The 21,478-nt window shown below is 38.8% G+C and overlaps 1 protein-coding gene across 1 annotated transcript in view; it reads right to left on the minus strand.

Annotated features, from left to right (window-relative positions):
• PIKFYVE (phosphoinositide kinase, FYVE-type zinc finger containing) overlaps positions 1-21,478 on the minus strand; it is a 107,234-nt gene that overhangs the window by 84,992 nt on the left and 764 nt on the right. The window contains exons 2-3 of the mRNA XM_058186216.1: positions 5,002-5,183; positions 2,445-2,633 (exon numbers count right to left, since the gene is read on the minus strand). Coding sequence (XP_058042199.1) covers positions 2,445-2,633; positions 5,002-5,173 — 361 coding nt within the window. The 5' untranslated portion in view covers positions 5,174-5,183. The remainder of the gene's footprint in view (positions 1-2,444; positions 2,634-5,001; positions 5,184-21,478) is intronic.

Raw genomic sequence — 21,478 nt, forward strand, 5'->3', positions numbered from 1 at the left:
TACAAATACTAATCCTGGTACAATACACAATGCTGCCAGGTTTTGCATAGCAGCAATTAAAATCCATCAAAAGATGACCTGTGTGCCTCAAACCAGTTTTTAATTTGTATCTAAGCACAACAATATGTTGGCTTACTATATTAGTAATTCCAAAGAGCCCAAAAAATACAAATCCTTGGACAAATTCAACAATCGTGTTTAAGTGACCATTACCTTATTTAGCAGGGAGCTAATGCTAACAGAGGACGTGGTGGCTCAGGGGCTAGGACGCTGAGCTTGTATATTGAAAGGTTGGCAGCTTGGCGGTTCGAATCCTTAGTGCTGCCATGTAACGGGGTGAGCTCCTGTTACTCATCCCAGCTTCTGCCAACCTAGCAGTTTCAAAAGCACGTAAAAATACAAATAGAAAAAATAGGGACCATCTTTGGTGGGAAGGTAACAGCGTTCCGTGCGCCTTTGGCGTTGAGTCATGCTGGCCACATGACCACGGAGATGTCTTCGGACAGCGCTGGCTCTTCGGCTTTGAAACGGAGATGAGCACCGCCCCCTAGAGTCGGCAACGACTAGCACGTACGTGCAAGGGGAACCTTTACCTTTACCTTTAATGCTAATAAGGGAGGATGGCCAACCGTAGAGGTAATTCCCCTGTTAGAGAGGAACTGGAACTACAATCTTGAAAGAAGAAATAAACTGTTTCTAAGAAAGTGACCTCTTAACTTCATTCAGGAGATTCCAGAGTAGTTGCCTTCAAATTCCAGAAGAATTGACTAAACTTCATTTTCAAAATGTATTTCATCACATCTTTAAGGCTAGATTTGGGGCACTGTTTTAGCCATCTTGTTGGACAACAGAGGCAGGAGGCATGCATAGCCTTGTTGACATTCTTCAGGCTTTCAAATGAGCTGAAGAGCATTCCAAAAGACGTTCCTTAAGGATTACTATTCTGTTCCATGTCAAATTTCTTTTGGAGCGTCTTATTCCTCATGCTGTTTAAAATCTATATAAAGTCATCATGGTATATGAATTGTCATCATCATGCACCAGGGAATACATGTCTGATTGAAGCAAAAAAGGAGCCCCCTTCAGTGGCTTCCCCCTTGCCAAGAGGAAGCTGGGTAGTTTCCTATCAGTCTTGCTTCCAGTAGCAAGGAAGTTTAAAAGTTTACCTTTAAACAAGTTAAATGCTTATTTTTATTCATACATTCATTCATCCATTCATCTATCCATTTGGATAGCCACCCATCTCAAACCAGTGACTGTAAGCAACAATCATTTGCCTTAAATGCAACTGTGGGATATAATGTAAATTAGCAGTCTCTTATTCAAAATGAAGTTGTCCAGTTCCAAGAAATTGTTTACACTTTTAACATGGAAATTATTTGAATCTCCTTAAATCATTGCTATTCTCCCCTGAGAAATATGAACTTTTATTTAAAATCAAAATGGTATCCTATACATAAACCATACACATCATTGTTAGTTTCATTTACTAACCAACATATATATTTATGCATTCTAAAAAAATGAATATTCATACAACCAGCTTCTATTACAGAGTAAGAAGTAGTAGCCAAGGTTGACCTAAATGGGAATGGCACTGTCTTTATTTGTTCCTGCACATATATTATTCTCCACAAATTCAATTCTAATTTTGTCACATTATAAAAAATCATGCACTGTAACAAAATTAACAAAATTGGATGGAAACTAATCAAGGAGGTAACCTAGAACTAAGGAGAAATTTTTTAACAGTGACAACAATTAACGAGTGGAACAGCTTGTCTTCAGAGATTATGGGTGCTTCATCCCTGGAAGCTTTTAAGAAGAGACTAGACAGCCACTTGTCTGAAATGGCATAGAGTCTCCTGCTTGAGCAGGGGGATGGATTAGAAGACCTCCAAGGTCCTTTCCAACTCTGTTATTATGTTATTAATCAGGATATTGTAGGAGATGAGGAGCCTGGTGGCGGGGTCAAAAACAGAATCAGCCTAAAATTCCTAATCACAAATGTATTAAATCCAACCCTTGAATTCCATTGATTCTCATTTATCTACCAGCAGGTGCTAACTTTTAATGGGGAATATTCCTGTGCATAGGCATGAGCAAGAAAGAGTTGTCTTGCAGTAAGTTGGGTAGCAAACAAATGTAATAGACAGACAGACAGACAGACAGACAGACAGACAGACAAATACCTGCTTAATTGGAACTTCACCTGTGGTCTTTCAAAACTGGTCTTTTGCACCTGACAGATATCTGTATAAGCTTCCCTGTGTGTTAGATTTTTCTCAGCTAACAATTCTCTATTCTATAGTTTAAAAATAAGTATTTTTCAAGTACTGAATTACAGGTCTCCTGAAAGGTACATGTAGAATGAATGTTTGAAAATTTTTGGAGGCGGATTAAAGTTTATAAAAGAGGCTCCTTTTCAAGCTCAGATCTCTTACCTAATGATGTAGAAGATCGTCGCTGTAGCTCCCCAGCAGGTTGTGTTTTTTTGTAAGCTACGGGGGATGACCGCAATGACTGTGACCTTGAGGAATGTTCTGGGCTTGACCAATTTGCATTCAGTATCTGCTGATGATCCCCCTGCCCAATCTCTGCTCTCTCAACAGAGGGTGCAAGTCGTCCATCATCTAGAAAGGGCAAATTATTAGACAGTGAAAAAGCTATATTTTTTACTAGTCTGAAAGATAACAAGTTCTCTTTAATTTTTAAATACAACTGGTTGTCTTCAACATTTTATATAGAGGTCTATATTTTTTATCCTGCAGCCAAGGCCAAATTTACTCTCCAGTTGATTTGATGGCAATTAAGAAATAAAGTAGATATCTTTATAATAAAGTAGAGATTTACAAGGATTTAAGATACACATTTTGCTTATAAGCCCCTCCATGGGAAAAATGTACCTGATTTTGAGGTTGTTTTTACAGTTCTTAAAGGGAATAAAATGGTGCATTAAACCTCTTCAAGTTTAAACCATTCATTTTGCTTGTTCAAGCATTACAAACTGTCCCCAGAGAAAAGAATAAAACATTTAGTTCTATTCAAAGAGCTTCAGAAACTGCAAAAGAGTGCTGGGAGGGTCATAACTGGTTCTGAATCTATGTACTGAGAAAGTGGGCAAGCCAGATGGTAGCATTACCTTCTTCAAACTCAAATATATCTCAGCCAGTTAAAAATTATAATTCAAACTCAACATATGGCAGAGGAATATAATGGGATACTAAGCAAAAAATACCATAAAGGTCACAACATAATTTAGAAGAGTTGGGAAATTTTACAGTTGTTTACTTGACAGATCGTTTACGGCTGAGAAAGCTCTGCCATATATTGCCATACTACATTTGATGGTCAGGTATTGACCTCAAGGACTGATTTGATACATGTGGAAAAAATAGATTCTTCGTATTTACAAATGAAGGAATTAAAAATCAATACTTTCAATTAAAACTGAATCTGGAAATTAGAAAACATGGGCACAAAGTGTTTGTATCATACAGTATTTGATCTATGCATGTATTAATTTAGTGAACAAAAAAATAAAAAGGGGGAGGAAGCAGAAAAAGATCAGGATCAGTCTGCTATCTTCACAATCTACACCCGGGAGCCAAATCTGGCCTGCAGGGTGCATAGATCTAGCCCACAGGGCTGACCTAGAAACAGCAAAGGACCGACCCGCAGTGCTTCTGCCACCAAAAATGGGCTCCTGAGCACCGTTTTCAGCTGCCACAGCCTCCTGCAATCCTCTGCCAGTGAAAACAGAGCTTGGGAGGGCTGTCCTCTCGAGCTCCGTTTTCACTGGCAGAGGGTTGCAGGAGGCTGTTGCAGCCGAAAACGGAGCTTGGGAGCCCATTTTCGCTGGCAGAGCGCTCAAGCCAATACAGGCACCCCAACATGAGTGATGTCAAGCTGGCCATGCCCACTCTGGTCACACCCACCCTGGCCCCCTGAGGTCAAACACAACCCTGATTTGGCCCTCAATGAAATCAAGTTTGACACCCCTGATCTACATTGTTGAACACCACATGTTTGACTTAGCATCACAGACTCAAACAAAATCATCAGTCTGATGTTGGCTAATTTCAATATAATTACAGTTAATGTGATGTTGACCTCATTCTGCACACTTTCAGGCTTCAGAAGCAGCCACGTGAATTTAGAGTGCAGCAAACTCAGTAAGCTCAAACTGCCCAAGGAGCTGCTGATCCAATTCTACAGAGGAATTATTGAGTCTGTCATTTGCACCTCTATAACTGTCTGGTTCGGTTCTGCAACCCAACAAGAAAAACACAGACTTCAGAGGATAATTAGAACTGCAGAAAAAATAATTGCTACCAACTTGCCTTCCATTGAGGACCTGTATACTGCACGAATCAAGAAGAGGGCCGTGAAAATATTTGCAGATCCCTCGCATCCTGGACATAAACTGTTTCAACTCCTACCCTCAAAACGACGCTATAGAGCACTGCACACCAGAACAACTAGACACAAGAACAGTTTTTTCCCGAAGGCCATCACTCTGCTAAACAAATAATTTCCTCAACACTGTCAGACTATTTACTGAATCTGCACTACTATTAATCGTTTCATAGTTCCCATCACCAATCTCTTTCCACTTATGACTGTATGACTATAACTTGTTGCTGGCAATCCTTATGATTTATATTGATATATTGATCATCAATTGTGTTGTAAATGTTGTACCTTGATGAACGTATCTTTTCTTTTATGTACACTGAGAGCATATGCACCAAGACAAATTCCTTGTGTGTCCAATCACACTTGGCCAATAAAAAATTCTATTCTATTCTATTCTATTCAAAACTTCCCACCACTTCTTCCAGAGAAGAGAAAGAAAAGAGGAACATAGAAGTCTGGGGCTTAGGCGCTAGTAGTATTTCAACAGCTCTGGAAGTCACCAAATAGAGGGAGGCTGATTTAGAATCACAAGCCCTCTTTCATAATGAAGAAATGAAACCACGAAACATAATTTGCACGTACCCTTAGTGAAGCGAAAAAGATTTACAAAAGAACTGTATGCAGATTTAAATGGAGGCTCATCCTGGTCAGGAGTCAAAGGTTTGAAGTGCGTAAGGTGAGATGGGCTGCCAGGAGAGTAAGGCAAATCATTCACAGATTCCAGTGTGGGAAACGTTTTGTCATCTGTAGCCATTTCATGAATCCTAAGAAAAATGAAAATGCATTTACTATTTCACTCATTCACTTTAATAAAAGTCAGATCATCGTTTACATTTTAGAAACTCCTTGAAGTCACAGCTATGAAAGTCCAAAGGTATTTGGCTTTTATGAATCTACAATATTATAAGAAAGAATTCAAACAATCTTTGCCATCTTCCTATCAAAAGAGAAAAAAACCAATCCAAGTGCACCATTACATGTGGAAGGTTAATGACACATACACAGTATAAAAAGGAGTCAGCAACCTCTAATGAGACTGGAAGAGAGAAGATAATAAAAACTAGATTGTTAGCTTTTGCCTGTGAAGGGCACAATAAAATTAATTTTTATACTGTAGCAGCTGGTGTTAACATCAATAGAGAGGAAGGTCCAGAGTCCCAGTAATAAAGTCAAATTTAGAAGTACTTGGCAACCACTAGAAAAGTCCCCCACTGTATTATCAGATGCTACATCCTGGTGTACTTTCAAATGTTTTATTTGTACCGTGCTGATTATAATACTAAAAAGCCATATTGAAATAAGAATACTAAATGGCACAGAATAAACTCCCAAATAAAGTACTGTTCAACTTTTAAAAGTTGTATTAAAGGAGCACATCTTACCAGCAGACGTATTGCATAGAGAGCAAGGAAATAATGTACCAATCATAAACAAACTGAATAAAATGAATAGATGGAATAACATGGATAATGGCCTACGTAACTATTTACTTTGAAGCAAAGTATGAGACCCACATAATCTAGGCTAGCGATTTGGAAATGGATATTGTCAGTTTGAAAAAAAAGTTCTAAAAATCCACTTGGTAATAATCTAAATTAAATCTGTCCTGAGTCACTTTGAAACAAAACAGGCAGCAAGTAAAATAAATAAAAAAATGATCAATCAATCAATCGGATTAGGCAAGACAGCAACATTAGACAAAACCTGGATTTAAATCAGACTGAATGCATATGAGTATATTTTTGGGATTATATAGAGAACAGAACTTTACTTTTTTATAACAAATATTAGTAAAAACAAAAACAAAAACAGATAAGGAGAAAAAAACCCCAAAAGGAATATGTACAGAAATTCTTGAGGGATTGATATTAGAACTGGGCAGTGCTTCAGATTCAAAAGCAAAATGCATTTCCAATCATGTGGTGTCCATAAAACCAGCTTCTGTCTGTGAGCCCTAAAACCAAAGACATCTTTTCCTGAGACTGCAGCAGCTGTGGAAAACAACCAAAATCCGAGAAAAAGGCATAGCTGCTTTAAGAAACTGTATCTTTCTGGCCGCTTCCAAATGTAATTAATGCACAGAAAATATACTTTAATCTTCTACTAATTTATAATAGCAAACTTACAATGAACAGAAAACATGAATTAGTTTCCTTAAAATTATATGCATTTCATTACCATGTTGCCAGCAAAGATGGTAGTATTTATCAGTTTTATTATAAACCTCCAGCACAGTCTACAAAGATGTCAATTAATGCTCAACATTAAATGGCATAATAATGTACATTAGATTGGGAAATCAAAAGAGATTCTAGATCTTCATTTTTGTCCAATTTTATTTGCATTCCTCCAATTTTATTTTCTAATTGCTGGTTTGACTGGGCAATTTCTTGCACCTCCTCCTCCAACCCCTCCAGTCTTTTTGCCAAACCTTGAAAAGCCATCGAAATATCTTCTCTTATTTTTTTATTATTCTCTTTCATTTTTTCTCTTATCTTCTCATTATTTTCCATCAACTCCTTAAATCTCTCTTCAAACATTTTTCCTTGCTCTTTAAGCATATCTTCCAAAGCTACTTCAGATCCCCTTCTGCCAGCAGTCTTAGGTGGTTTTATAGCCATTTCAGTTTTAAAAAGTCACAAAATTTAAGTTTAAAACTTTTCTTTTCCCTTTTAAGTATAGAAGAGCTCAGTTCGTTACAATCCACAAATAACGTTTCTTAGTTACACAGCCAGCTTCCACTTTCACTTCACTTCACTTTCACTTCCTCTCAGACGCCATTTTAAGCAGTCAGTTAAGGCAAAAAATTTTTTTCCACTTTTTAAAGGGTAGAAGTCAGGAAATCAAAAATACTTGCAATCCAATAATTATTCACTCGCGTTTATTCCGTCTGCATGTAGAAATCCACAGAGAAAAATCGATTGGGCAGAGATGGACACTTTCTTCTTTTCCTGCATTTGCAGGAGCGTGCTGAAGTTCGGAGCTCGGCAGGATTTCAGTGGGACTCAACCCTCCGGGGCTCTGCTTAACAAAGCCAAGCCCCTGGGGAGATCTACCACTCTCCCGCCACTCTGTCCTCTCCCTTTTTCCCAGGGAGAGAAATTGAAGCCGGCTAGCAACTGATTTTCACTGTTTCGCCGGCTTTTACGAAGTTTCAGCACAGACCGCCTTGTTTAGGTGCCCAGCGAGGAAAGTGGCGCCACCGAAAACCCGGAAATCAAAAGAGATTTTAGAAGAAGGCAACAGCAAACTACTTCCACATCATCAAAAAAGCCACTATACACGGATATATCCATGAAGTCACCAGGAGTCAAATTCAAGTGCGAGGAGGCTTTATCTTTACCTTTCAATCTGCAAATAATTACTATAATTAGAAGTCACAACTCCATATATAAACTTTCACTGAATTGAAAAGATGGGCATCTGGCCAGTTTTTGATTCCATGAGCAAAACTGAAACCATAGTACAACGTACTATTGTAAAGGAAGCTCTTCTCATTAATGATCTCTATCAGATTCCAATTCAGTCCATTTTAGGAATAGAAATGAATAGCTGCTATAACCATTTTTATTTCTGTGTCAAGAGTCTGGGAATAAAATTGCAGCATAATCTCAAAAAGTGTCAACGTAGTATGCTTTTTGGCTAAGGATATGCCAATATGCCAGACGAAGGATGGAAGTTTTTACATTTCCCTAGGGTATTATTTTATGGTCTATTATTTTTATGGTCTATTATTAAACAGCCTCTTGGATTTTAAATACTAATCTGCCAAATATGAAATCAGGCTGAAACTTGAGATCACTCTTCTGCAAAATCTGTTCACTTCAATAGAAATAAATATCCCACTAATAATCAAACGAAAAGGTTTTGTCTTGTCACACCTCAAACCGATTATATCCATCCATGTACTTAAAATGTGGATGATTAAGAAATGGCCAAAGATAAGGATGCACTATTTACTCCCCAGCATGTTTCTTCAGGTAGAACACTCATACCAGTGCTCAATAGAGGAAAATGTACAATAATGGCTGTTTGGCTAATAGGAACTTAAAGCCATAGGCAACAAGTAATTCAATTCTTTCCAGCCAAATTCTGATTGGAATTCTTTATAAGTCTTTAGACAGGGTTCTAAAGCTCTATTTAAAGTAAGGCTTTTAATGAGCTTATTAGTGCCGATCTAGGATGGCCATTTCTTCACAAGACTGAAGCTTTTAATTTATTGGATTAGAAAATTCTTTCCTTTCATTGTAGGAACAAGAAGTACTGCTCAAGTGATCAAAGAGTCCTTCCCTAACCCCTAAATTGCCACATAATCTTCCACTGCAATTCTGACATCATCGGGATCATAGTCTCTGTATATTGATTATTTTTCCCTCCCCCAAAGCAAACGCTTCATGGTGTAATTTTTTTTCCCCTCCATGGTGCTGGCTGGATATTCACCAAGAATGTGATAGGTTAACAGTGAATTTCTCAGCAATTTGGCTGGCAGGCGGCCTCAGAAGTAAGAGGTGAGCTAAGGTCTCAATGAGATTGCCGTTGGATGGCCTTTTACTTGCCAATGCTACAGTGTTCCCTAATTCATCAAGGAGCTCTAGGAAATGAAGCAGCACAAATAATCAAGTGAGGGTTGGTAAAAAGGACCAAAAGTGAATCTACTCTATACTTGGACCTATATACTTACAGTGCTGATAATGGAGATGAGACATCACTACTTCTCTCATAATACATTAGTACGCTATCAGATGGTGGCCTTGTTTCAGATGATGAATTCCTTCTCAAGGAGAGAAAGCCAGTAGATCAACCTGTATTTTTTGCCAATTCAATCATTCAAATTATTAAACTCGGCAGAGGCTAGTACAGGGGTGTCAAACTCAATTTCATTGAGGGCTACACCAGGGTTGTTTTTGACCTCCGGGGGGGAGCGAAATGGGTGTGGCCAGGGTGGACATAACCAGCTCAAGGTCACTTGTGTCAGGGCCACCTGTAGTGGCCTGAGCACTCTGCTCCATTTTCAGATGCGATGGCTTCCTGCAACCCTCTGCCAGGGAAAATGGAGCTAGGGAGGACCCACGTGCGGCCCTCCTAACCTCTGTTTTCGGTGGCAGAGGCATTGCGGGCCAGTCCTTCACTGTTTCCAGGGCAGCCCTGTGGGTCAGATCCAAACACCCCCCGGGCCGGATCTGGCCCCCGGGCCTTGAGTTTGACACTCCTGGGGTAGTACATCAAGCCACATTATCTGGAATTCCTTTAGTCTGCAGATTCTGAGGAAATTGACAAGAATGCATTCTGGCATGTTCACTGTCATTTGTGGACTTTATCCGTATCTCTCTTGGCTCATCTGTGGGATAAGGGTTAACTGCATTAACTGATTAACTGCATCCAGTGGATGGTCAGTGCTTCTTTCTGGGAGAGATTGAGGCTGATAGGCTTGAATAAGGTTACAATGTGCCTTCCTTCCTAAATTTAATCCCTGGATTCAACTGGTTTATATCCAGAGATTCCAAGGAGCCAGTCTACACACCAGTTCCTTGGTCTTTCCTATAGTCTTCAGCTTCCCTTTTACAGAAATATCTTCAGTTAACCATAACTTCCCCAGAAGTTTAAAAAAAAACAAACACTAGCAGATTTTTCCAGGAGGATAACCTTGGACAAGTTGACTTTAGTTGGATAGTTATAAAGTATTAGAAGTCAAAACTAGCATGTTAAATTACATTGCTAGATAACATCCCAGGTCTACTCCAAAAAGGATGCTTGTTTTTGGGACTGGGCCACGTGACCTAGGAACACAGCAGTTTGCTTTTCTTCCCGAATGCAATCTGAGGAGCTTCCAGAAGGAGAGCTACAGTAAAAGATTGAGCAATTGGTTGGCGGTGAGGAGGATCATACAGATCCTTGTGGAATGGCAAAGCATATGGGATGGGAGGCATGGAGAGCTGCTCCTCCTAGAGAATGAAATATTTTGGGGAATATTAAGAGGCAGGATAGAATATTTCCCCTAAAGGAGAAGAGGAAAAAAATCTTAACAAAAGCAGAAAGCAGCCCCAGTCTTCCTGCCACAGGAAAACAGCTTCAAGCAGAAGCTTGAAGAGGCTGGTCTTTTGGAATGGAGATTTTGTATCCATTCAGAAAGACTGGGTCAATCTATTCATAAGCAGAGTTAGGCAAATCAGGGCTGGCAAGATTAGCTCAGACAAACAAAACACCTAGAATTTGTATTTCCTCTTTTGCTGTAGAGCCAGCCATGACCCCTACATGACCCTATAGGAATCTGGCAAGAGCCATTAAAATATTAAAGGACACATTCTTACACAGGAACAGGCATCTCAATGACAAAGCCCAAAGAATGTATAAAAGCCCACCTATTCTCAACCCCATTTTGTCAGCCACCCCAGGAACTTGCTGCTGTCACTGAAGTTTCTGGCATCCAAATAAACAGAGATCTTCTTTCCTGCAGCCAGCCTCCATTTTATTTCCAGCTTGGAACTGGACCGGATTTCTCTCCTTGCTTGGAACTGGACCGGATTTTTCTTCCAACAGAGGGAAATAGGGAAGAGGGTGCTGCAGTCTCTGCAGTTAAAACTGGACCTTAAATAGTTTTTGGGGTGTTGTCTTAACTTCAGATGGTCACTAAGTGACCAGTCATAAATCCAAGGACTACCTATAATCTGGCTTGCAAAGACGTTCACTATCATATTTCTGTCTTCTTCTAAATTTATGTTTGTTCTATATGCCTATTCCACCTGAATTTTTTTCTGACTTCTTATTCTCCTTTTTTGTACACAGAGATTTTATATAATTGTTAAGATGCAGTTCTTTTTAGAACTCCATTCTGACCTTGTCTTCCCTAAACCAGATTTTCAGTTCTGCATGGTAAATTGGTTAGAGTGTAATACTAAAGAATCAAAGCTTGAGACTGACACCAGAGTTTAGTACATTTAAGTTTTATTAAATTATTAATTGTTCCCTGCTGATACTCATAGACTTATGTATACAGCAAAGACAGGTCTTCTCTTATAGTATGCCACACACACACACCCCACCCAGAGGTCAAAGCTTTGGTAGTGCACCTTTGGCCTTAAAATCTTTTCTTTCAGAAAGATTTACCGGTAGTCTAGAGTGACATTTAGTGTGAGTTTTAGTCTTGGTTTGAATTCAATAGGACTCTATCCAAACCTCCCTTTTATCCAACATGCAAAAGCAGAGTAGGCAAGCCATTAAATGCAACTGCTACAGAGTTGCTCCCCTCTTCCTTGCTTGCAGATGGGTTCAGCTGCTTTCAAAAACCAATAGACAAGTCTGGCAGTGTCACAGGCAGAACTGGAATACTGCAAGAGGCAGCAAGAAGAAGTCCTGGGGCTCAGCATCTTCTGTTAATGAAGGTAAGTCACAGGATGGACTTGTATGCGAAATTCAGCTGGAACTGGTATTCAAGATGTGGAGTGAAAACGATCTTGCTCTGAATGACCACTTTCTGGAAGGACGTACCAATGAATTAAGAGATGAATTAGTAAGACAAGGAATACCAGAGAATTTGGAAGAGTTGATGGACAGTTGGAGAAGTTGAGGAATGTAGAAAATAACAAGGCAGGAGGTTTTAAATATTTTCTTTACGCTTACCCCACCCCTGACTGGGCCACCATGGATTCCTGTTCTGGGGCCCCATGCAGATAGGAGGCAGTGAAGACTTTCCAGTCCTCAGCAGAGAAACAGAGAAGAGACTTCAATTTATATATTTATTGTGAAGCCCCAAGACACCTAGCCAAGCACAAATCACTGAATCATTTGCAAACTGAACGCTACTTAACAAACAAGTGCCTGAATTATGCCTGAATTGTTCCAGCTTCTTATCTTCAAGAAATTTCACAGACTCCTCTTCCAAGAGCCTGGCAGAAGATGCTCAGACAATTAAGAAAAGCTTAGAGAGCAATGACAACAGGCAAGCACACATTATTATCTCTGTTACTCTTTTATACCTTTCGGCATAAAAGTATAAGTCTCTGCTTTTTAAGAGTGGTAAAAAGCCCAAATTTCACAGATAAGACATGCTTCAGTATGAATTACCAACTACTAGAGAGACCTTAAGCTAAAAGAAACAATTGACAATTGCTTCAGGCTAGTCTTATTCTGTAATATATAGTAAATTTCTTTTCATCAGGTGATTATCAGTAAACAAAAACTCACAAATGTACATTCAAATGGAGGACAGACCAGAAAAAAATATTATATATGGTATTATAGAGAGAAACAGGAAAAGGGAAAGACAATGTCCTTTGAAAAGCTATGAGTTATTGATAAAAACAGGTCAAGGTAGTGAGCATTTCTTCATGCAGATACCAAGAGTCAAGTATATTTTGATGCCACCTAACTATCTAATCCCAACAGCATTTTGAAAATAAGCTAGTTTCCCAACATTTGCAGAGACTTCTTTTCCTGGATCCAGATTTTACTCAATTATGGATGAATAGATTAGACATGTTTCATTTCACAAGTATGAATTAAGGAAGTAAAAGGTTACCATTTGACAATGTAAAAACAAAACTATGACTAGTTCAGAGAGTAGTATGGGCAAAAGAATGTTACAGATTGGGTTAATTCTGTAAGAATGTTATGAATTTTCCAAAATAATGTAGGCAGAAAGATAGGTTATTGTTGGAAGAAATATCCATCTGGGTTCAGTTCCAAGTGGGGACAAAGACACTGGAAACATGGAGGCTGCTTGGAAAGATGGTTTAATGGTGGCCAGGATCACATGGCTTGAGTTCCTGAACAGAAAAGGGCTGAGATCCTGTGTGCTCCCTGGTTTTATGCTTTTTCTGAGCTTTGAACTTTCTGGGGCACAGGAAGAGTATCCTGATTGGCTGTCAGACTCCCAGGGGGTGGGGGTCTTAGCTAGCCTTGCTGGCTGATGTAATCTTCCCAGGTGCCATGTGGTGAGTTTCTGTTCTATTGTGTTGCAAATGATGGTCCATTGATAAAGGTGGGGGGATTGAGTTTCTACCTCTGACCCATTGACAAAGGTGGGGGGGGGGGGAGTCAGGAAGCTGCTTTGTCTTTAAAACATGTTTCTCCATTTCTCATCCAGGGAAATATATTCTGCCTTTTAAATATTTTCTAAAATATTTCATTCTTCTAGGAGGGGGGTGGGTGCTAAATTCCTACAATCCCTACTTTTTTTTTTTCAAAACATGAGTTTTGAAACATGCTCTTGGCAAAAAATTAAAATTGATCAAATCAATGGGTGCTTTTAATTTTTCTGATGCAAAGGAAGCCATTGATAGAGACAACAGAAAAAAAAGATTCCTTCAGTGGCTCCCAAAAGCTTTCAACCATGAAGGTCTAGCAGCCAGGGGAAAAGTTCTGGTAAGAATTTTACAGTATCCAATTTTCTATGCCAATTAATTTCAGCTGTTAGATATCACTTTCTGTGAGCTTCCAGTCAGGTTTCAAGCAAGCACACATCCCAAAATTTTCACAGCCATGGTTTTCCTTTAAATTACAGGCTGCCCATTTCCAAGGGTTGGTTACTGAACCTGCCCTAGCTCTTACTTTAGTGCATCCAGATTTATTTAGTCCAAATTGAGATTAATCAGTGTGCCATCCAGGCTTTCTCCTTTCTTTTCTTTTTTTAAAAAAAAATTATACATAATGAGCCCTGGGACTTCTACTCATGAGACCACCAGTGCAACATATCTTGCTTTACTGGGCAACTGGGCAGCATCATTTGTGAGTCATAGTCAGGGCTTGGGTTTTGGATATCACTTTTTCTGCTATCTCTTCAAGAGAGGAATTGCCTGAGGGGGATGCCCCTCCCCCATGGAATTAGCAGGGAGATCTGACTCCTTGGGCTTTTAGTGCCACAGAGCAAAATCAACCTAGAAGTCTTGTGTGGAGGTAAGTGAAGGGAATAGTTTCAGTCTAATTCTGAATGGTGTGTCTCTGTGTGTATGCAGCTACTTTTACAATACAGGCAATACAAACATTTTGGACATATTTCCCTCCCACCAGACAAAAATCTAACAAGTGTTCAGAACTTGCTGTGGTAGCCACTCAAATACAATCCTTACATGAGTACTTTAGACTGATTACAATGTAAATGAGACAAGACAGAAAACCTTACAATGAATTTTCCACCTCCCCCATAGTCTTTCCAGCTGTCTTCTGGGAATTGAAAAGAGTCTTTTAGTCTTTACTTGTACATCTCAGGGTCCTTTCTTTCATGTCTGCTGGGTAGCATGCTTGGTAAAAGGCTGGTTAGTCAGGCTTGGAAGGTCTGCTCTAATCTGGTTGCTGTGATGACTTTCAGTGTGGGCTAGATTCAAACTCAATTCCTGGCTCCAACAAATGGAAGGTCTCCTCTGGGGGCAGCATCTGGAACCATGTGCTCTGCTTCCACAGTTGCAGAGTCATCTTTTCAGGGCTGAAAGACATTAGAACAGGATCTCCTCCCCACTTTTGTGGGTAATCTTCTCAGGAAAGGCATTGTAACAGGATTAAAGGGGGGGGGTAGATATCTTGCAGGCAGAGTTTGAAAAGAAACAACACATCAATATTGCAGTTACTAAAAGATAATGCAGTTTCAACAAAATGCAGTTTCAACAACTGATGAGAAAGAAAAAACTGGACTCGCATGCTTCAGAAATGAACAGGTAAAATCATTTAAACACACAGTAAATGCAAGACTGAATTTTTTTTTTCTCTTGTAAGTGAACTTAAAACGTTTCCTTATAAACTTGAGTTGTTACTTTAAGATAAAGAGAGGGAAGGAGGGGAAAAAAACCAAAAATAGGATGAAAAGTCCTTTTTACTGTTTTGTTGGCCGGACAAAGACAGGAAAAAGGCTTTCTTTTTTTTCCTCTCTCTCTTCCCCATTTTCATTGCTTCAACCTTTTCTTTTTCTCTAACAATTTAAAATTCTTGTCTCTAGAGATCAGATACATTTTACAGTTACAATTACCTCAAGGGCCCACAAAGACAGACATACACACATAAAAAACAAGGAGGACAAAGAGAGGAAAACAAAACTCTGAGATTTACACACACACTGATCATTCCCGCCATAAATCTCAGTTAAATTAGGGAAGGCACAAATCTTAACAGACAGACCACGTGGTTCAATAGAAGACAGAGAAAGAGACAGACAGACAAACAAAACAAACAAAAACCCAAACATTCCCATTTATATATTTTCCTTTTCTTTTAAGTACCTTTATTTAGCCAAATTTGTTTCCTATTCTCATCTCTTAGCACAGCCCATTTTTCACATAGTTTCCTCAACTACTTTTTTCGCATACCAGGCAAAACTGGCAGCCTGCGGGCATCCAGGGCCCCAAGCAGGTCTCCTAGGGGATTTCCCGCCACCCTCGACTCCCTTCTGTCGAAGTATGGGCCCCTTCCTGTTAAGGGAGCTTCGTTTTGGATCAAAAAGGTTATCCCAGAGGACCTACTGCCCCTCCAGCAGGTACGAGCACCTCCTCAACACTGCTTCCTGCTTTGCTTTCTCTAAAATACACTAGTAAACTCTACTCTTTTTAATTGTCCCCTTCACACTCACTTTCCTTTTACTCGGCTCCCATTCCTGATAAACACAAAGTTCCACATTTGGCTTCCCCCCCTTGCTTTCTCTAGCCTACCGGTCACGGCTTGGTGGAGCTAGCAGTAGGCAGAGGTGCGGCTAGAGGTTGCTCAAAGAGGTGGAATCAGACTGTTTCCTCAGGTGGAATCCCACACACACACTTCTTCCTTCCCTACAGAAGGTCCTGTGCTCTGGCAAAACCCCCATGCTCTCCAGACTTTTGGTCTTTCTGCGGTTAGGAAATGCATAGAGGAAGCAAGATCCAGCTGTGATTGGGAGAAGGGTTCTCTCATTCACACACATGCAGGCATACACATATTTCCCATACTTTTCCATGCTTTAAAATTAAAATTTAGAGGTACTCACCTTCTTTCCAAGCAGCCTTTGAGCTCAACACTCAAAACCCCTTTAAAACCTAGTTCCAAATGGCCAAGGTCCAGGAAAACTTACCCACAGACTCAATGGGTCTGCTGCTAGCAAGGGAGGCTTACCTGGGCCAGGTCCATTGGTTAGGTTAGCTTGGAGTCCCATCTGGGTCGCCAATTGTTGGAAGAAATATCCATCTGGGTTCAGTTCCAAGTGGGGACAAAGACACTGGAAACATGGAGGCTGCTTGGAAAGATGGTTTAATGGTGGTCAGGATCACATGGCTTGAGATCCTGAACAGAAAAGGGCTGAGATCCTGTGTGCTCCCTGGTTTTATGCTTTTTCTGAGCTTTGAACTTTCTGGGGCACAGGAAGAGTATCCTGATTGGTTGTCAGACTCCCAGGGGGTGGGGGTCTTAGCTAGCCTTGCTGGCTGATGTAATCTTCCCAGGTGCCATGTGGTGAGTTTCTGTTCTATTGTGTTGCAAATGATGGTCCATTGATAAAGGTGGGGGGATTGAGTTTCTACCTCTGACCCATTGACAAAGGTGGGGGGGGGGAGTCAGGAAGCTGCTTTGTCTTTAAAACATGTTTCTCCATTTCTCATCCAGGGAAATATATTCTGCCTTTTTAAATATTTTCTAAAATATTTCATTCTTCTAGGAGGGGGGTGGGTGCTAAATTCCTACATTATAAGCCAAAAAGCAGTAACAATTCAACTCAAAGATGATGTAATGGTATGAGAGAATGATGGGAGTGGGATGGGGAGATGCTACATAGACAAGAGAGGACATAGCCAGCAACTGCATAACAGGCAGAGAAAGGAATTGGAAAGGAACCTCCCTAACTTCTCAGACTGTAAAAGAGATGGTGGAGGATCTGTACTGCCAGATTTGCAAGATTTTCTTAATGTAGCCTTACAATAAAGTAGAATTAGCCCATCTGGTCGTGTCTCCTGTCTAGTCTAGCTGGAAAGGATGGCAGACAACAATGTTTCCAAAAAAACAGCCAGACCCCTTTCTTTTCCAGAAAACATCCACCATAGGATTTTCCATCATCACAACTGCTAGTCAGGATTACAATCTGTCAGCCCTTCAAGATAGGCAAGGCCAAAACAGTCACAGTAGGGATTTTACGAAAATGTTTTTTGCTGTCAAGTACAGTACAATAAAAGAAATCTTGAAAGTCTGTCAGAATGACTCTCTGTCCTATCTTATGTCAAACAAAATCAAAACAATTACACCTTTCTGTTTCTCAGGATGAGTAATCCTTTCTGAAAGTTCTCCTTGTTGGTTCACTCATTCCTCCTCTGTTCCCAAGGTCAAGTCTACAGTCCCTCATACATTTGATCTTCAGGAAGTACACAAAGGCTTGACTTTTGAACCTGACAAAAATGTAGAGAAAAATAGTCCAAAACCATTTTTGAACACAGTAATTTTTCCAGTTCCTTGTCCATAACAAGTAATTTATCCTGATTTTTCCCAATAGCAAGTCAAAGCTAGTATATGGCTATGCAACATTTATTAAGTTCTAAAAAAGTACTTCAGAACATAAAGTAGGGCTTATCCTGAAATTATCCCGCATCTTTTCCCAGGATTGTTCAGCTGCTCCCTAAAGATGCTGTGAGAAAATAATTTAATTCAAGAATCACAAATATTGACACTCTGCACCTTTAACCAGAGGTTCCATCCAATTTACATCACAAACATCTAATAATAGAACTGTGTAGTTGTTCATTTGCATGTGCTCACTTCTCACAGCAAACAGATAATCCGTATTTCCTCTTTCTTCATCTAAACAAGGCCAGGATGAAAAAAAGGTATTTCTGAAAATAATATGCAGCTTACATATTATTCATATTAATTCAAAATCATAATTATATTTTCCACAAATTTACCACTGTCTAGCAATCTTGACAGCCAAATATGGCCTCCAATTTAGTAGCTAAAATGTAGTTGGCTTCTTTGTGTTCAATGTGCTTTGGGAACTCAGCCAAAGCAGTTAGTTATAGGTTTAACATGTTGTGGGTTAATTTAGTAAACTATGGATCATTTAACCATGAGTTAGTATATCAAGCAAACATGGCCACAGATGCCATATACTCAGAAGCAGTTGTTTTTTCATATCTAGCTCTAGGATAAACCAAGATAACAACCATTATCAATAGATAAAGTGATGGCAACCATTATTAGATTTCTGCTTATAAGCTTTCTATGAAAATCTAGCTGCTTGGTGTCAGAAACTGAGAACTAGGCTTAATGTCTTAGTCTTATAGTGGCAATTCTTTTATTTTTAAACGTCCCTCTCTTCTCCAGTGCTACACCATATTTAAATAAAATCTCTATTCTTTCCATTTCTACCCACAATGTCTTTGAAACAGTAAGTCTTAGGAAATTATGTTATCAATGTATTATGATCAAAAAATATTTATAGAGTACACAATATTGTACTGAAATATATACCAAATTTTGGAGACTAGTTGTAATCAGTATCTTGTGACCAATGACTACCTTAAAATTGGCATGGATTGGCCACACAAATAAGACCATCCATTAAGAAAATATAATTCACTTCCAACTTATTTGTTCCTTCATCACATTTGGAAAATAGGAATAAAACACGATTCCCATGCAGCGTCTCATCCTGAAAAAGTTAGATGCAGGCTCAATTAATGTCAGTAAAGAGTCTTCAGATCATACCACCATCTTCAAGAATATATGTTGGATATTCAAGAAACCATATAATAAAAAACTGATCCAAGTATTTGAAGTATGCTCAACAATATTTTTATTCCCATAGAGAAATAAGTTAATCCTTAAATTGGGTTTTGAGTTTCTCGGGAAAATATTCCTTTTTATTTTTTTTCTTAAAAGTATAAAATGTACTTGTGAGATAGGCAACATTTGATCTTAATAACTATAGAATCTACTATAATAGTTCCTGTGTTTAATAAATTCTGATATTTAATAATTGTTAAAACTGATTATTACCTAGAGATAAACAAAAAAACTTTCAAAAAACAGAATGCTTTAAATGTAGATTTAGCATAAGTCCCAAACTTAATCCATGTTGGATAAAATACATTACACAAAAGTATTTCCAAATATATCATAATGGTCTGCATTAATTCACTCACTTGAATAAACCCTTGTTCAAAGGAGAAGGGGGAGACAAAGATCACAGGACTAACAGGGTTGAAAGTTAACTATTCTAACTAATGCTATAAAAAATTAGTTTCCTTTTCTTAAAAACAATGCTCACAATAAGGCTTTCAGGGAGTTTTATTTCTAGAAGAATTCCCATGCTATCTTTCTATATTTTATTTATTTTATTTATTTTTGTCACAACAATATACATAAGCATCACACAAAATGGTTATATAGTATATAAACATATATATGAGGAAATATGAGCAAGTATAAGCATATATGTATAAGAATAAAAAAACAATAGGACAGGAACAGTAGGCACGCTTGTGCTCTTATGCACGCCCCTTATAGTCCTCTTAGGAATGGGGTGAGGTCAATAGTAGAAAGTTTTTGGTTAAAGCTTTTGGGATTATGAGAAGAGACCACAGAGTCAGGTAATGTGTTCCAAGCACTGATAACTCTGTTACAGAAGTCATATTTTCTGCAATCTAGATTGAAGCGGTTAACATTAAGTTTAAATCTATTGGTTGCTCTTGTATTATTGTAATTGAAGCTGAAGTAGTCTTTAACAGGAAGGACATTACAATAGATGATTCTATGAGTTAAACTTAGGTCTTGTCGAAGGCAACGGAGTTCTAAGTTTTCTAAACCTAGGATTTCAAGTCTGGTGGGATTAGGTATTTTGTTGTTTTCAGAGGAGTGGAGAACTCTTCTTGTAAAATATTTCTGGACACGTTCAATTGTATTGATGTCAAAAATGTGGTGTGGGTTCCAGACAGGTGAGCTGTATTCAAGGATTGGCCTAGCAAATGTTTTATATGCTCTGGTTAGTAGTGTAGTGTTTTTGGAAAAGAAGCTATGCAAGATTAGGTTTACAACTCTTAGAGCCTTTTTTGCTATTTAGTTGCAGTGGGCTTTGGCACTTAGATCATTTGATATGAAAACTCCAAGGTCTTTAACAGGGTGGGGGTCATCTGTAAGGCAATGTCCATCAAGCATGTACTTAGTGTTTGGGTTCTTTTTTCCAATATGTAAGACTGAGCATTTGCTGGTTGAGATTTGGAGTTGCCAAGTTTTAGACCAAGCGGTTAGAAGATCAAGGTCTTTTTGAATGGTAGATGTATTGTCGGTGGTGTTAAATAGTTTGACATCGTCAGCAAAGAGAACACAATTACTTGAGATATGGTTACAAAGTTCATTTATGTATAGTATGAAGAGTGTTGGTCCAAGAACGCTATCTTGAGGAACGTCACTCTTGACAGGAACAGGATTTGATAGAGCATTGCCAATTTTAACCACTTGTTGTCTGTTAGACAGAAAAGCAGATATCCAATTGTGAAGGGGTCCTGAAATGCCATAGGATTTTAGTTTTAGGAGGAGTTTATCAGGTACTACTGAGTCAAAAGCTTTGCAGAAGTCTATGTAGATTGCATCTATTGCTTTGCCTTAATCAAGATTTGTAGTCCATATCAGGGTAACAGGATTTAATGTATCCAGATATCTATTCAAAAGGGAACATTCACTCATCTTACACAATTCATTTGAATATGGGTGCTATCAATTATATGACCTGAAATTTTCTCAGTATCTTTAACCTTATGCAACTGAGTTCCACCCTGTTTTAAATCAAAGTGCCTGTACAAGCCTATCCCAACAGAAACCCAAAATTGGATGCATTGGGAAATGTGTGCATCATACACTTTGTTCCAAAAGTGTACAATTCAAAGTAGGAGCAATTTATCTATTTGCCATTTTAATCAGTGACTGTAATAAAAGCATTCATTCATTCACCTAATTGACAAAGATAAGAGTTCTTACAACTTTCAAAACGATCTAGTTGAAGTATGTAAGCAAGTGCAACTCAGCAGACAAGGGTAAAACAATCTCAAACCGAACAAAATGTTCTCCCCACTGCAGAACTTCTAAAGATGCAACAATCCTCTATTTTGCAATTGTTCATTTCAGCAGCAGC

This window comes from Ahaetulla prasina, chromosome 1, assembly GCF_028640845.1.
Source record: "Ahaetulla prasina isolate Xishuangbanna chromosome 1, ASM2864084v1, whole genome shotgun sequence".
Taxonomy (NCBI): domain Eukaryota; kingdom Metazoa; phylum Chordata; class Lepidosauria; order Squamata; family Colubridae; genus Ahaetulla; species Ahaetulla prasina.